The sequence below is a fragment of the Manacus candei genome, unplaced genomic scaffold (assembly GCF_025592945.1).
Source record: "Manacus candei isolate 608988 ecotype Guabito, Panama unplaced genomic scaffold, ASM2559294v1 h1tg000064l, whole genome shotgun sequence".
NCBI lineage: Eukaryota > Metazoa > Chordata > Aves > Passeriformes > Pipridae > Manacus > Manacus candei.
In genome coordinates this window covers 3,283,434-3,301,126 of record NW_026138112.1, presented here as the reverse complement: position 1 = coordinate 3,301,126, position 17,693 = coordinate 3,283,434, and the positions used below count along the sequence as shown (strand labels likewise).

Below are 17,693 nucleotides of genomic sequence, written 5' to 3'. Positions count from 1 at the left end.
CTTAATTTTATCTTTCTGCTACTCAGTCTCACTCATTAATTTCATGTCAAGCTCCGCTGTTTCCAAAACCCACACCAATCTGTACCTTTTATCTACCAGCTTTATAAAGTCCTTTCATCTTTCCAAAGCCTTTCTGCCAGGCCACCAAAGGGACTGTGTTCTTGCAGCTGACAGACTTGCCCTCCCCTCAGCTGCCAGCAATAAGCTGAGCAACACAGTCCTGCACAGCTTCCCCTCAACATCACCGTCCTGGAATAAGAGGGGAGAGAACTACTGGAGGAAGAAAGGGGGAAAGAAGAGGGAATAACATGGGGAAAGAAGAAAACCTAAAGTGCTGAAAGGGAAAAACAGACAAAGTGGGGATGAAAGAGGCAGATAGGAGGACAAAAAAGACAAAAGAATAGGAAAGGAGGAAACTAAAGGGGAGAAAGCCTCTCAGGGCTAGAGGCTTTCTTCAGTCTAGCCTGACTGCTGTAGTTGGACCTGTCCTTCACAAGCACACCAAAGCTCTCCAATCACAGATGAAGTCTAGACTTTCTTGATGCTCTACAGAGGGATTTATTCAATGTCATTGCCATAGCAAGTAACTATATATTTTATAGAGTGTAGAGCATCTGGATGGGTGCAGCAAGAACCAACAATAAAACTCGGATTCCAATATAATAAATGAACTCAAGACTGAATTCACTGAAGAGGTTTCACAGACTGCAGCTGAACTTGGAAGAAAAGAGCTCTGTTTCCAACTGAAAAAAATTTGTAGCTACCTGCTTAAATTTGCCTGCTTTTGCTAAATCAAGACTCTACAGGTAGACACGTATCTGAATTACCACAGAGCTGGTTTGAATAACTTTGTCTCTCTTGGTCTGATTCCTGTTTGCTGTGGACAGCTGGATCAGGAAATGCAGCCCAGGACTGCAAACTTATGCTGGGAGAGCCCCCCTCTGACATGTTAAAAGGGCTCCAGCCAAGAACAGGAGCAGGTCTTTGTTTTCCAAGTATATATAGGAGAGGTCCATTCTTTTTGTTCTGGTAATGAGCACAGAGTCTCCCAGATGTTCTTCTGGTCCTTCACATGTCTAAATATTCATTTTCCTGGGCAGAATCTGTTCCTTTTCACACCAATACATTTGCCCTTGACACTTCCTCGCAACAGAATTTTTTTACAAAGAATTAAATTTGGCCTGCTTGATTTATTTCAGGGCATTTTTTTCTGTTTTGCAGGCCTGTTTCCCCATACATGACTGATCTCCTGACCTGTGCTGAGCGCTCTGCCTGCTCTGCATCGGGAGCTTTGCTCTATTCCGCAGCACTGCCCTTCTACTCTGCTTCTGGAACACACCTCCAGCATCATCCCATTGTCCCTGCAGCTTTTCTGGCTCTGCATCTGCCTCCTGGCCTTTCCCCTTGCTACCAGGTAAGAAACATGTCAGTGCTTGACCTCCTATCCCAACAGAGTTTTTTCAGGTTACCACTTAGAAGCACAGAATGATGTGGAAAGAAGAAGTATCCAAGATCTATGGATTTCAGCCTACTTCTTAGACCTAGCTTCCTCTGAAGAGCACCACTTGCCATTAGGACACTGACTGAAGTAAGAATTTCTCATCTTTAGGACCTCCTGAAATCTGTCTTCCAGTGTTTGAGTAGCTCTGGCCTCTCTGGTGGTTTTGAGAGTCTTTCCTGTGTCCAGTTGCTAAAGCAGCATTTCTCTTATCAGCAATGCAATGTCACTCACACCATGTGCAAAACCAGGGTCAAGTTGAGACTCAGTCTGATAACCCAATACCAACCTTTCCATAGACCTTGTCAACCCAATAAGGAGTGAAGACCAACATCAGCTTGGGTGGTATATAGGGTACCTTCAAAAGGTTGGATGAGCCATGCAGAGGTGAAATATCTCCTCTAATGATGTGATTGAGATCCCAGGGCACTAGACTCCCAGCTCCTTTCTTTGATCTCAGCCTCTGTCAGAAAACCAAATTCTGCTTGAAGCCATCAGTTCATGTACTGCTGACCCTGAACCAGTGGCTGTTCAGATTGCCTGGACAGAGACCCTGCTCCCTGTGACCCAGCCTTCACTGAGAAAATTCAAAGTCAACACAGTAGATAAAGACCTGTCAATCCCTATAAGAGAGAAACACTTGCTTTTCCAACCTGAGCCTGAAGGCTTGTGAAACAAAGGTACCCTTTAATAAAGTAGGATTAAAGAACTGGAAAGGTATGTAATAAAGGGAAAGAACTCCTCTATTTCACACCCCAATCCAACCAAAATACGGAGATAAGATAAAATCATGCTGTTTACTCACTACTTTAAAAGTTCTGTTCTCCCTGGGTGCAGTTCACCTTCAGCTAGTGACACCAAAAGAAGGTGCTTCTGCCTTGCTCTCCTGCCCCTTATTCCTCGAGGGTTCCCAGATGCAGGGGCTCCAAAGCAAGATCAGTCACAGAGAGCCGAGTGGCAGCAAGGCTTCATATATGGGAGTGGTCAGAAGGGGAGGGTGATGTAATGAAGTCCTATCTTTGAGCAGTAAAGGCATGCCACCCTTCCCCCTCCCTGTCCCTGAAGAATTGCTGGCTCACAGGGCAAGCTGAGAACAGAGTGGACCAGCACTTTCCAGGCCGTACTTTCTCACGGTAAAGGGAACAGCGTAGAGGGTGGGGAGCAAGGAAAGACCACACTTGAATGGAGACAATACTTTGATGTTAGGTAGTCCCAAGAGTGAATCTGTACTGGCAGAGTTGTTTCTTTTCTTCTTGCATCAAACAATACTGTGCCAAGTTGCTGGTTTTCTCCTGGCACAGGTCCTGACAGCAAGGACACCCTCTGCATTAGGGCACTGGTGACCCCATACCCATCCTGATCAGGCCAATCCCATTCCTGCACTCATCAAAGTTAGCTGATGCTGGAGCACTGCCCAGCTCCATGGCCATAGGGGCTGGGAGCTCTGTGGAGGAGAAGGATCGTGTGTCCCATAAAAGGTGGTGTCTTGGACACTGACCTGGGAAGCTCTTGAGGCACATCCTGCCCTTATCCATCAGAGGAAGTCATGTACCCTGTGAATAGAGAGGAAATCTCTCAAGGATGCACCATTGCTCCCCAAAGGGAAAAGATTTAATTTTCAACTTCCTTAATTTCAGTTTTGTTGATCTCTCACTGAAGGGTTTGTTTGACCATGAAAAGCCACGTCATGCATTAGGATGAGGTTTGCCTGATTCAAAGGTTATAAATAATTGGTTGGGTATCTCTGTAATTGCTCTATAAAGAAGATGCCAGGTCTAACAGATTATGTCTGTGTTCTCAGCTGAGGCAACTGGAAATGGCAGGAGGCAGTCCAGGCTTTCACAAAGTGGAATTCATGGAGTTACACTCACCTACCAGGAATGGCACCAAGACCTGCAGGACCATGTAACAGCAGCCAAACAAATACCACCCGCTCACAGAACCAAAATCTCACACTGACAGGAAGCTCCATGGCTGGTTCTTAGGGTTGGGTGGGGAAGGAAGATGTGGGAATGACTCTTGCAAGAAGAGCTGCTTGTGCAACACATAGTGAACTGGACTGGAGAATGATCTTACCCTTAACCCTTCACAGGTTATGTTTTTAGCCAGAGATCTCCCCTGTCCTCTTCACAGAACACTGTGCTAGCCTAAGTAAAGGAGCTATTTAAACTCTGTAAAGAGTGTTCCTGCACACAACGTCATAGTCTGAGTCTCACCCTAAGGAATGGGCCTGCTTTGACAGTGTCAAGGGACTTGAAAGCAGATACATAACTGAAATCCCCTTTTAACTGCTAGAAATGCTGCATAAGAGATTTTTTCAGATATAGGACAAACCGGCCTTCTCTTGCAGATGTAAGATTTGCTCACTATATTTGCACTCTCCAGAGTCTCAATAAACTACTCCCTCTTGTCCTGTTACTTTGGAGGGGGCCTGGCTTTGGAGCTGTTGGAATCAAAACAGAAACAATTAACATTGAGTTGCTCTGATATCCTTATCAAAATGAGAAATATGCACCCCTGACAGACATTTTCATTACACCCACAACTGCAGCAGACTTCATCCATGCCAAGGAAAGCTCCCCATTTGCTCAAGGTGCAACATGTTTTTTACAGGATAGTTTGAAGACAACCTAAACATGCTGGGTGAGTGTCAAAGTGAACTCTAACCAACCTCTAAGCACAAAGAAGAGTCTTAATAGGTCCCTTCCCCTATTTCTCTGCTGATACTCATGGTAGGACACAGGGGGGTCTGTGGAGAGCTGCCTAGCAAATATGAGCCTCCAGTATATGCTGCACCCCCAGGAAGGTCTCCAAACTCCATAATCCATCCAGATTGCCACATTCTTGTCAACATCACTACAAAAAAATTCACTACTTAACAGCATTTTTAAGTTACTGTCAGGGCCAGGGAGCCTTACAGGCCAAATGAGAAAAGCACTCATATCCCCACTTTAGAGACAGGACAATAGAGACAATCTTGCCCAGGGATTCAGAGCAGGTCAGTGCCTGGGCTGGAATAAGGAATCTTCTCCCCAGATTCCCTTAAGCATGTTGATAGGCTTTACCTCTCTTCCCTGTCACATGCCCAATATATACAGTAAATCCAGAGTCAGCTGGAAGTGACAAGTGCAGAGGCTGACAATGATCTAATTGCACAGTGTCTGGAGCTCTGTAGGCTGCTGTTTTCAGTGTTTCTCATAGCTTTGGTTTCTCCCCCACTGTAAACAGGGAATTAATAAAATGTGAAGGTAGCACCCTTCATCTTCCAGTGAAAAATGACAGCAGATTAGATTGCAGCAGAGGATCTGGGGAGGAGTTCAAAGTGTTTACCACATAATGGAAAACTTGCAGATTATTACAGAAAGTTGTTGGGTGACTAATTGCTGTTAAAGTCTAACCTAAGCAAGAGGGCCCTAAAACCAGAGGATCATGGACTTTTCCCAGCAAGAGCCAAGGTCCACTACGCAGACCTCCACAAATCTTTTTTCCATTCTGCTTTAGAATCAGTGGGAGTTGGAGATGTGAGGGCTCAGAAGTTATTCCTGGACATGAATGAACACTGACCCACAGAGATCTGTGGTGCAGCCCACCCAAACTTTGCCTCATGAGAGCTGTGCTTCTCAGGAAGCCTCACAGCTTCTTGTTCCTTTCTCAGCAGCTTCTGCTGATGGATCAGCTCTACTGTTCTTGGAACAACAAATGAAACATCTCAGCATAAAATTCAGCACATCCTGGTAAGCCAGAATTACTTTAGTATGGCAAGTTCTCTATTGAATCACTTAGAAGCTCTTGCCCTGTAGCAGGGTCGGGGTTGCAGCTCTCAGAGAGGGATGGGGCAGAGCAGCAGCAGCAATCCTGAGATCTGTTATCCCCACTTTTCAGCCCTCTGACCCAGGCCTGGTAGCGTCTGCAGCCACCACTGTCCACTGCAGGGCCACTCAGCTCACAGTGGGAATGAACCCATCTCCAGCTGTTCAGGTGCTGCATGGGAAAAAACCCCAGGGAGTCGCTGAGAGGGCTGTACATAAAGCTCTAATTTGCACTGAGCAGGCAGAGGCTGTGTACCCTCTGGCTACACCCCTGCAGTCTTCAGAGGGCAAACCTATCTCTGGGATGAACACCCAGAAACAAGAGTGTCATGGGCTGGGGAGCTCTGATTTACACTGGGTCCCTTTTCCCTGGAGGGTGCTCAGCAGCAGCACAAAGAGTTCATATTACACTATATGGGGAGGTCACACACCGTGCAAGACAGCTCACGCCCTAAGTGAGAATCTGGACTTACAACTCTTTTATTCCAGTGGTTCCCAGCTCCTCACACCCTCTGTTTGCTCCCTGGAACTATAGCCTCAGGAAATAAATGAATTTTCTTTCTAAAGATGTCACTTGCTGCAGCTCCACGTACTCCCCTAGTCCTCCAGGCTCACAGTTCGTCCAGCTAAGACTTGTGTAACACAGTTCCCAACTCTGTGTGGCCATTTGAGCCCATCGGTTTTGACCTTAGGAGGGAAATGCACAACACAGATTCAATCTTGGTGCAAACCACGAGCCATGTGAGGGATGGGCACTATTGTACAACAGGGCAGGCTCCTGTCACAGCCCACGCTTCAGCAAAGCAGTTGAGTATGTTCAGCTTCCACCAGCCCAAGGGTATACCCTGAAAGCACTGGGTGATTCCGTGCAGTCACGGTCACAAAGTTCATTCACACAAAAGAAGACCACAGGGACAGGAGCCTGTCTTGACTGGCCTCTGCATCTGAATGCAGAAACCTGGCAGGTTTGATGCTCACAGCATCTCCTCCTCTGGACAGAGCATAACATAGGACTTTGGGAAGGATAAGTGCTCAAACACCAACAAGTCTTCTGTCCTGAGAGATGCCACCTGCTACCAGGATAACAGGATTCACATCTCAAGTACAGATCAGAGAACACAGTCCCTTTCTGATTTATCTGACCCTGGCCCAGCCTTCTTCAGGCTTGTTTATTTAGGTGTTACAAAGGGCACCAGAAATGGCCATTGCTTTTGAGAGGTCAGAATCACAAGTCTCTGCCTCAAAGCACTTGCAACCTGGAAAGTGTGGAAGGGCCAGCTGGGCAGAGCAGCAGAGACTGTACGAGCTTGGCTCCAGGAAAGACACACTTGCCATGTCTCCAGGAGGAGCACACATGCCACAGACACAGGACAGATAACACTGCACAGCAACCAAACCCCATCAGTTCTCCCTCTCCATCCCACAAGGATGGGCTGCACAGCATTAACATCACAGCCTCTCTGTGCTGGGATGGGGCAGACTCTGGGTGCTTTCCATCTGCTGAGCCTGCACCTGCTGCCATTTCCACTGCCAGTGGGAACCACAGATCCCTTTACCCTTTACTGATATCTGGAGAAGGTTTTGTTTGTTTTGCCAATGTGCCAGGGCTGCAATTAGCTGGTAGAGCAGGCAGCAGGCCAGTTACACCTGCATGACACAGCACAAGGGGATACGAGTGAGCAGCTGCTTTAACCCCCCTTTATCCACCTGGGCCCCCTGACCATTGCCCCCAGGCAGGGAGAAATTAGAACAGATGAGAAACCAGAGGCATTTCTCTGGCTCTGCACTCTCAAAGATCACTGTGTCTCCCACAGGTTGAGAGGAGGGGTACTACAAACATAGGCACTCCCTAAATTATGAGAGCCACGGCAGCCAGTGCCATCAGGCACAAATGGACTTTTGCAGGGGGGTAGAGTGGCCTCCCCTCTGGGAAAGGTCCTCATCTGCCCTGGCAGATGGAGGCAAAGGGGCTTCCCAGAGGCTGGAGTGATATTCCCAATCTCCCCACTCCCCACATGAGGTGCAAATCCCCGACTCTGGCCCTCTGATGCTTGCTGGGGGGACAGAATAATCATTTTCTAACAGCTGTTGTGCCTCTGTCTCCTAACTGTTCCCTGCACAGTTGCCTCACAGCACTGAGGAAGAGGGATAATTTGCTGGTGGGGTCAGCCCAGTGTGTAATGGGGGTTTTTGGGGAAACAGACTTTAGGACTCAATGGGGCTGCTCCCTCATGAGAGCTCCCATGGCCAGAAATGAACTTAGAACTCCAGCAGGGCAGGGCAGAGCTGTGCAGAGACAGAAGACTAGATAAAAGAGATTACTTCTATATATATATGGATTTTTTTTTTAAGAGAGCAGGAAGGAGCAGGGAAGAGAGGCAGAGTCCAGGGCTTGGCCTGACTGTTCAGATCTGAGGCTACCAGAAATGCTGGCTGCTCTTGAAAAGGTTTCCTGCCTCCCCCCCATGCCACCCCATGCCTGGCCTCTGCCACAGAGATCCCACCAGCCTAATTTGGGCTTTTGGGTGAGAGCACAGAAACACAATAGTGACAGGAATGAAAAGCAATGGGGAGGATAACACCCAGGAGACTTATTCTTGTAGAGGAACAATATTATATCAAAGAGGATCTGTGAAGACAGGGAAGAGCCTTTTGTAAAACTCACAATTGAGCCAAATCCTGCAGTTATTATGTGCTGGTCTCTCAGGAACCCCATGATGAAGACTGTCCCAAAGGGGGACCCCTGTGCCAGGTCAGGCCATGTGCCAGACACGCTGCACATAGAGCAGTAAAACACCCACTGCACAGTCACTGTTTGCCCTGTGTGTGTGCTTTTTAATTACAGTTTTTGTTTGCAAAGCATCTCTTATAGAAAAGACAAATTGCATTACTCTCAGCTTATTAAAATCACACTCAGAGTTTCTCAACTGCTAATTACACCCAGGCAGCAGTGTCAGTGTAATTAAAGCTGGGATGGACGTTTGGGGAGCCAGGAGCCCAGCTGCCACACAACCCCATCCCTGCACCAGCCAGAGCCAGGCTCAGCTGCCTGAGGCCAGCCCAAGCCTTGGCCCCCTGTCATACCAGGCACAGCCACTGCCATGCCATGACAGAAGATGATGCAGGTAAGGCCAAACACCTCCTCAACACATGGGAATGGATCCCCTGCACCAAACCTCCCCAGGTTACAACTGGGCTCTCACACTGACTCTGCTGCACAGGCAGGGGCTGGGGCAAGGGATACACGTGGCCTTGGGGTTACAGCACTGAGGCGTGGGGACTGAAAGGGAGTTTATTCCTGTTTCTGCTAATAAATAACTGCAATAAATCACACTGCTTATCTGAGACTCCATTTCCTTTCATGCAAAATAGAGATTTTGGGCTTCCCTGTTAACTAAGCAGCTCTGGGGACAAACAGACTCTTGCTCACACCCATCTGACACAAGCATTTTAAAGCCTGACTGTGGCACACAACAGACCTGGGAGTGAATTACACAGGGAAGGTGTGAAGCCCAAGAGACTAGGAGACCCAGAGAACTGAGAGACAGCATTAAAAGAGCTTACAGACCTGTGAGAAGCTGGAGCTCACTGCAGAACCAGCCGTGCCTCTGCACCGCTTGGTCTTGGGAGAAGGGAACAGCAGGTGTGCAAACAGCCGTGTGGGCAGCACAGCAAAACACCTGCCCTGAGCCCAGGAGCCTCAGAAATAGAGCTCTTGCTGCACAGCTGGGACCAGTTAAGCTTTGGGCAAGTGGGGACTTAACCCCAGCACTGGCTTCCTGCTGCCAAGGGGATGTTGTGGAGAATATCACCTCCAGGAAGATGGAGCACTAATTAGGGAAAGCAGATAAATACTGCATCTCTTTCAAGAAGAGTTTCCTTCCCACTGAAGTCCTCACAGTTTCAGTGCTCAGCAGGATGCAACACATCCTTAAATGACTTCCTGGAGCCTGGTTTCAAAGATCAGTCCCTTCAAAAGCAATAACATGCCAAGATCAATAGCAGCCCCAGGAGAGCTCTGAGCATACCAGCTCCAAAACCACTGAGCTATCGCTACAGCCAGTTACCTACCAGATGCTAAGGGGCAATTCTACCTTTTCACTTCTGAAAAAGCTACTGAGACTTCCTAAGTGATCAGCCTTACTTAATTATCAAGAGAAAAAATGAACTAGTAGGAAATTTTACATTTCAGAAACAGGATGATGTGCCTGTGCAACATATCCTGGAGAGGCAAACCTGCAGATACAGTTCACAGGAGAAGAGGAGCAGAGCTCACAGACACTGGTCGTGATCCCAAGAAAAAAGATATGCTCATTTGCTCCTTGAACAGTTTTACTACTAACTCCCTAAAGTTACTAATGGGAAGTTCTGGGAAGTAGCTATCAGGTAATCATTTTTAACCTAATACAAGTGAAGAATGAATGATCAAAACTTCATGTGAAAAATGCTGAGTGGGGTACCCTACAAATGCCAGAAACAGCATGTTCATTATATTTACTTGTGGCCCAGTAATGAAATGATAGAAGATAACATATGGAGCTAGCAAAAGATAGCAGGAAAATTTCAGTTGTGGAAAACTTGAAAACATCTGCAAAACAGGGCAAATAAGAGCAGATGAAATTCAATATAGAGAAATATGTGATGCCTGGCTGTGATAAACCAATATGAAGGACAGATATATACTGATGGTGTGAGTTAGGACCTCTTTTCACCACCATTAAATTTCTTACACAGATTTGGGGGAAAAATGCAGCAAGAAAGAAGAAAGAATTTGTTCATCCGCTCTTTAGAGCTTATAAATGAAACTGGGTCTGTAAAGAGGAATAGTATTCCTTTGAAAAGGAAAAATAGGACAAAGGCAGAATTAAGAATCAAAGCTGGCAAATCAAGCTACAGCTACAGAAACTTTTTTAAAAAAAATAGTAACTTAGTACAAGGAACTTACCTAAGAAATACCATAACAAAGATTACGCCAAACATATCGAGCACAACTAACTGTAGCTCCCTTGGAATAGCATTGAAATCTGTCCAAATAGGAGAATTCCAGTCAGAGGTCAGCATTTTCATCCCTTAAAACACATGTGCAACGTCAGAGCGTGCCACAGGAACACAGTGCCTGAAAAGCAAAGGCAGGATTCCCGAGAGCTTCAAGCCTTCCTCTCCCTGCCTGGAGCTTCTGGCAGTGTGGTATCACCCAGCCTCATCTCACCTCCAGCCTCCGAGCAGAGTCACTCTCCCCGCTCCATCCGCCCCACAGACACACCTGCGCGCTGCGATCCTACCTGGAGCTAAGTGGGATTTTCCATGCAGGCGGTGCGGCATCTCAGGGGTCCTCCCAGCACATCCCTGCCTGGCCCAGGGCTTGGCGACTGGCCCAGCGAGAGGAGAGCCTGTTCTCCAGAGCAGCCGGGCTGTTCCCCTGTGGGTGAGAGGCTGGGTCAGTCCCAGTTCTTGTGCTGGGCACTAGATGGCACAGACGGGAGGCGATTCCAGGGTAGCCAGCCCGCGGGCCGGGGCGGGCCGGACAAGAGGGTCTGCCAGTTGTCCACGGGAGGCAGCTGCCAAGGGGAATGCGCTGCCAGCAGCGGCATCCCACAGGGGTATCCCCTCCATGGAGTGTCCCCCTTACCACTGCCCTGCTGCACCCCCTCCATCCCGTCCTGTCCAGGCAAAGCGTTGCCTGTGCTGCAGGAAGCTGGATAGCTCAGCAAGGGCCGTGGCATCCGTGCCCCTGCCTCCTGAACGTGACCTGCTACTCCTCACCAAGCGCAGGCTCCCTGCCTCGGCCTCAAAAACACCTTATTCACGGAGCAGCCCTATATTTGGTTCAAACTGCATCAAAAAGAGGGTGGAAATCCTCACTGGGATCAACTGTCCTGTTTCAATGTGAGGCTGCACTTTTGTGCATCAGCCTCCAGGATAATAAACACCACCTGAGTGCAGAGAGAGACACCAAGGGCCACCTATTCCATCAGTGGTCCCTCTGGGTTCTGGCCAGGTCTGAGGAAAGGCATCCCCAGCACCTTTCCTTTGCCCTGTGGGATGATGGTGCAAAGGAGGGAAGCACTTAGTCATTACTCTAAAAGCGTTTGTCACAAGGTAACTCCTCTAAAGGAGCTCACTCTTCCCCCTGGTTTTCTTCCTTTTCAGCACTGCTGCCTGCAATCACTGAGGCAGGACCTGCACCTCGGAGCCTTCCCAACCTCATCTTCCTCAATTTCTAGGCGTGGATGGAATTCCTTACAAGTGAACTGTGTGGACTGACGCGATGAGGCAAACATGGGCTAAGCCACACAGAACTGCTGTGGTAAGCACAGAAAAAGCCAAAGCATTTTCTATGGTGACAAAAAAAAAGTAGGGGAAGGTGGAAGGTTTTATGTTGGCCTCTACCATTCTGACATTAGAAATTCACTTTGCTTCAAAGGTTAATGCATCTGCTGAAGATCACAGGCTCTGACAGCCTGTCTGGAAAGGCTCCATCCATAGCACTGCACGAGGGACAGCATGTGCAGGATGGCACTGATGAAAGCAGCAAGCTTTGTGCACAGGGCAGAAGTGGCACACATGGGTGTTATCCAAACCAAACCTGAGCCTGGCAAAGCCCAAAAGAGCTTTTGTGCTGAGCAGCTCGGTGGTGCCAGGTATTAATGACACAAACAGGACTCCTAGGAAAAGCCTGTTTGCTTTTCCAGCAGCACTACCCTTTCCTGTTTGTCTGCTCATGGCACTGCCCAACAGACTGCAGTGGGTTTAGGCATCATCTAGATCAAACCTCACAGAGTGAATCCCTCAGGGTGTCTTAAGTGAGAGACAAAACATAATTCATATGCCAACACTGAAAAATCCAAATTCATCAATAGTGTAAACAGGGTAGTAGGTCAGTTTGGCTCAGTGGCTCTTATCTTTGAAAGGCTGGGCTGGGTGACACCGGAGACCAGGGCACAAGCTGGAGATAGACTCCTGCTAGATCCTGGAGACAGCTCCAGTCCAGTGTCCAGAGGCTGCCTGAGCAGTACAGAACAGCCAGAGAAGCCCCCCCAACACTGGGCTCTCACTGACAGACTTGGAGACCTACTTCTGATCACCCATCTAAATCTAAATGCTAGGTCATGGGTGTGTAACAACCTGGCTCTGAAAGGTTCCTAGGCAGAAGGGGAAATGCTTCAAAGAAGGCTTTTATGCTCCAATTCCCACTTCAAGCTCTGCTTCTTGTACTCTTAAAATACTTGGTATTTTTTAGGCAAGAGATGTCTTTCTATCTTTGGATATAGATGGAGAAAAACTAATCAAGCTGGAAAGAAATAAAAACAGTTGGTCACTTTTACAGGCCTGTCATGAACTGTAAACAAGCTTTTAAAAAGTGCTGAGATCTTTAGAGAACACGAAAGTCTTAGTCAGTGGTGCCATCCTCCTCAGCAGCAGGACATCTTATGTGTCATCCTGGTGGCTGGACTCGCTTCACTCTGCCAGAGCCAGTGATGGGGAGAGCACTGAGCTTCCCAGGCAGCCACCATTTAAACCACCCACCAGCATTTTCATGCCTCATGTCTGCTCAGGTCACACCTCCACAGTCCAGCCTCCAGCACCTAGTCCAACACTCCCCTGGAGGCCTGTGGTTGCTCTCAGTGGTTTAGCACTGCTTGCTAAGATGCTTAAAACCAATATAATCTGTGCATTTAGTGGTTTCAAATTCCAAAAGAAGCTTAGCAGCACCAGGCGCTGCCTTCAGCCTCTCCTGCACAGGCTTAAGATGGTTTAATTCTTTTATGAAACTGTAACTCCAGCCCATAGCTTTAAACTGTGAAGCTTCTAAGCCAGGTTTTCTAAAAGCTCTTCAGAAATATTTTTTGAGACACACAAAAAGAAGGGATTCCAGAGGGACATATTATAAGATCAGATGTTTCTGCCTCTTAAAAGCTGGAAATGTGAGAGCCCCACAGCAAGCTATATTTTAAGTCCTTGCAAGGCTTTCCTCCACTGTTTCTCCTGTCTTAGATCAGCTTCTTTAATGGTCTAATGCATGGCAATGCCTGGAGAGGTCCCAGGGCTTTCCCCTACGCCTCCCATCAGCCTTGTAAAAGCATCACCGCTGTGCCCCAAAGGCAGGTGACTAAAGAGAAGAGCAGCCTCCTGGGACCACAGCCTGTCCCTGGAGGTGCCACTTCCCAGCCTCTGCTTCATTACTGCATTTGCTCTGCTGCTTTTTTTAACTTTACTACTGCTCCCCTTTACAGGCCTGGAAGAGACACCCCACACTGGAGGTGTGTGACAACCAGTCCCTGAGTGGGACAGGAGAGCCTGGCCAGCCCACCCCCTTCCAGAGGTGTGATGGGTGTCTCTGGTGGCGCTTTCAGATCTGCTTCCTCTGCCTTTCTGCCAGGCACTACATCTGCTGCAGCTGTTCAGCGCAGGGCTGTGTGTCCAAACCTCACCATGCCCTCCTTCACAGCCTGTGTTGATTTAATCAAGATAAAGTGAATCCAAATGAAATGGGTGCAGCATGCTCCCAGAATGGAGGTAACAGAAATCCTCCTGTATCTCAGTTACCCAGCTGATTCATCGTGAAAGTAGCAGGAGCTCAGAGTTCTCCTGTGCTGAGGAGTCAAGGGAATGCCATGCGTCACTGCAGCGGACTGGAGACCTTCCCTGTGCTCGCAGCAATGTTGGCCAATTTAACTGTGACCACAAGATCACAAGTTGTTAAGATTCTCTATGCAGGCAGTATACAGGCCAACAAATCTGCTTTTATGGGCCCTGCTACAACTTGATTAATTTGCCCAATAATGAGCAGGCCAGTGTCCATAATTACTTAGCAGAACTCTGTCCTTTTGAAAACCCAGCACTGCACAGATGCATGCCTCAGACCCAGAACACCACCAAGGGGCCTCATGGGCTGCAAAGAGAGCCTCAGCTGCAAGAAGCAAAAGGTTTAAGACCTAATTAATGTTACATGGGCAATTGCTACCATTTCCCCATCGAGTGCAGTATCTCAGCAGTGACTGTCTGCATGCAGCTGCTTCTGCCAGCACTGATGCTGCAGGAACTCTGTAAGATTACAGCCCAAATGATGCTGCATTCATCCCCACCTCCATGTGCTCTGCAGTTTTGGGAAAGATGGTTGTCATTAAGGGGATTTCTTCCCCAAAACTGCACTGTCATGGACAGATGGACATTCTCCAGGTCTGCTGCTTTGTTCAGTCAAGAGCTTACAGGTGTTTGGGATATGGAGCTCCCCACATGCATTTCCCCTTGAGTAGAACATGGCCAAACAGCAAGTGCAGTTGCCCCCAGATATAATGGAATTAAACCTGCACCCTGCACTAGCTCTTTGCATGTATCTCTCCAGAGCTACAGCTCCCTTCCCTGCAGGAGGCTTGGCTTTGAGTGATCTGCCAAGAAGCTCAGAGCCACAAGAAATAACAACTTGGGAGCTCAGACAAGCTGGTTTGCAGGCAAACAAAAGCTGAAGCTGTGAAAGTGTGAGGCAGTCAATGCAGTGTCTGGCAGCACAGCCTCGCCACCGCCTTAATCCTCTTTCCCTTCTTAAGCACTAAATTAATCAATTACATTTCCAGCCCGGCAAAACCAGTCAAAAACGTAACCTTCATCATACACAAGGCAAACATAATTAGGATTGTCATTCGAATCCAGGTTGACCAGCATACAAATCAGCCCAGGCTCCGGGAGCGTGCGGGGGTGCGCCTGCGCGCCCGGTTCCTCCCCGAAAGGGGCAATTGGAATTGCAGTCACACCGACGGCACCACGGGGTATTCCAAGGGGAAGGGCAGCGACATGAGCTCCATCTGCAGCGATCCAGCTCCACAGTCTCTGCAGGGAGTGCTGTGGTGCTGAGCACTGCACGAACAGGGCAGGGGCACATTAGAAAGTGCAAACTCAAGGCAACCCTCCAGCTGTGTCAGGGAGGAAGCCACGACCTTCCCAGCCACGGCGTGGGAGCCTGACCTCCCAGCCCAGCACTGCCTATGGCACAGACACTGTAGGGATGGACGGTACAGAAACGAGGCCTTGGCAACCTCTGACCACGATTGCCAGTGTGAATTTGTAAGGGGTGAGCAATGATTATCCCCTCTACGGTCTACTGAATCACAGGGGTTAATTAAGCTCTTTGACAGCAAGAGTAAGGCAGGAGCGTTCAGTGAAAGCATCAGCCCAAGGTTCAAGAGCAATCAAAAAAGCCAAGTGATTGACAGGAGACAGAGCAAAACCACAGACCTCAGTGTGCTCTCAGGTAGCTCCAGGGTGCAGCTGCATCCCCACGGCTGTTGTGCTGGTTTGCCAGAGGCTACAGCAGGACCAGAGGAGGGGAAGGGACTTAGCTAAGGATGAACTAAAGTCTGAAATGGTTTCCTTACAAGTCCAAGACTCTTCAAACTGGCAAACAGAAACATGAGAGGGGTCACAGCAGACAGGGTGTGGCTTAGGGAAAATGCAGAGGGAATGACTGCCTGCTGCCTCTTCCAATACATAAGCTACAAAAGCATCAAAGGAAAACAGAAAGTGACAGACTCAGAACAAAGTAAATATTTTTTTTTCACACAGCTGAACAGTGCCATAAAATGCTGTGGATGCTCAAAATTTGCTCAGGCTCAAAAAAAGGTTTAGGAAAAAAATCTGTAAGGATTATTAAATGCAGAGATCCACATCTCAGGAAATTCCTCAGCTACAGATGGCTGATGGTAAAGAGAGTATTCAGGAACATATTACCCTGCATCCCCCTCTTGTTATCCTCCTTGCTAGACATCCTCTATTAACTACCATTAATTGAGGATCCCAGGGGAAAGAGACCCGTGGTCTGATCCAGTACAGTCGCTCTTCTCTCCTGGCACTGACCTGAGCTCTCCTTACTTGCCTGAAAAACTAGGAACTGGGAACATTCCCATTACTGGACACTAGGATGACAACAAGGAAACGTGCTTATAGCATAGAATTTGAGTGAATAGTGAAAGGATCTCTGCTTTCTATTTCTCCCATTTCTCATGTTAGGAGAGATTTTTGGTAAAACTATCTCAGTCATGCTGTACCCAGCTAGCTTCAGTTGGCAGCACCATGTGCCTGTGTGTTCAGGTTAGAAGCAAGTTAATATCCTTCTGAGAGGTGCTGATATACCCTCTGGGATGGGGTGAAGGAATCTTCTTTCCAAGTCTCAAACCCACAGCTTCTGGTTGCTGTGAGAGGGCCCACTGTCATATCCAACAAGCTCATGAGCTGATCTATCTCTATGTAAAAGTTTTCAAGTGCCCTTGCCACTGCAGCAGAGAGGAAAGGGAAGATGGGGACACTCCTGTAGATTGGTATCCCCTGGGTACTGCATTCTTACCTACTGGCTCAGTCTCTTCGTTGCACAGGACCAGAGGATGCAGGCTCTGAGTCCACTCTTTCCAAGCAAACTCCTGCCTCCTTTCCTTGCTGACCATCTCAGCTATAGAAATACATCCACTCGCTGTCAGTGCCCTTTGAAAGCACACACAGATAGGGCAGGATTATCTCTTAGCCTACAGAGAGCTGCCAGCCAGCCATTCTCCTTCAGCACAGCCAAGTGGAGCACTGGTGTGTTTCTCATTAGCTCCTATTATCCATGCTATTGTATCGTTCCCAGCGTTAAAGCACACAGCCCAGAGACAGCTGAACTGCTCTTGCAATTGTTTGTTTGTTAAGAGGATTTGCTCTGTGGCCGGATATTTTCAAGTCACATGCAGAGCAGAAGGTATCCTGGTAACACTGCCATCCTCTGAACCGCTTTCTTGCCCTGGTTCTCCCACTGCCTCGGAACAACGCACACAGCTTCATCCTGCCTGCCAGGGAACTGCAGATTATGTTTCCTTCTGACTGTCGGAGATAAGGTGTGAGACAATTGAGCAATACAAAGCCATTCTGCTGTTAAACCGGTCCTTTGGTTACAAGCCCCACTATCGCTACTTGTCTTGTCAGCCACACTCACAGAGCAGAGCAGAGCAGGCAGAAGCACAGATCTGTGGCAGCCTGTCCAGCTGCCAGACGGCAGGGAAAGGCCACTGTGCACCCCTCCATTGGCACCTTTACCCATCTCTCCAGCAGATTTTGTCCTTCTCTTTGCTCCCAGTGACACTCCTGCAGGATAATGCTGCACCCCACATGAATGATTTTCTCCTGACCCAGCCTCTCTCAAAGCTCTCTGACCAGATCCTGAAGTCCTTACTCAGCATCTACTCCCTCCAAATGCGATTAGCTTGAGTCGGCCTCAGCAATATCTCAAGATCTGTTGATGCTAATTTCCCTCATGCAGGTGCTTAGATAGAGAAGGGAGGGGACTAACAGGGAGATGAACGGTCAGGGCTTTTGTCTGATTAATAGCGGAGTAAAATTCTGAGAGGGCCATCAGAATTTGG

General features: G+C 48.2%; 1 protein-coding gene across 4 annotated transcripts in view; it reads right to left on the bottom strand.

The window, feature by feature from the left end:
- GGT1 (gamma-glutamyltransferase 1) overlaps positions 1 to 17,693 on the bottom strand; it is a 57,209-nt gene that overhangs the window by 20,396 nt on the left and 19,120 nt on the right. The window contains exons 4-5 of one of the 4 annotated variants that reach the window (XM_051805349.1): positions 10,590 to 10,726; positions 10,253 to 10,423 (exon numbers count right to left, since the gene is read on the bottom strand). The exons of 1 other annotated variant lie outside the window; for it this stretch is intronic. In XM_051805349.1, the coding sequence (XP_051661309.1) occupies positions 10,253 to 10,374 (122 nt within the window). In that variant the 5' untranslated portion in view covers positions 10,375 to 10,423; positions 10,590 to 10,726. Of the gene's footprint in view, positions 1 to 2,303; positions 2,482 to 10,252; positions 10,424 to 10,589; positions 10,740 to 17,693 lie in introns of those variants that run through there. 2 more of the 4 variants (XM_051805350.1, XM_051805351.1) reach the window with 2 other exon arrangements.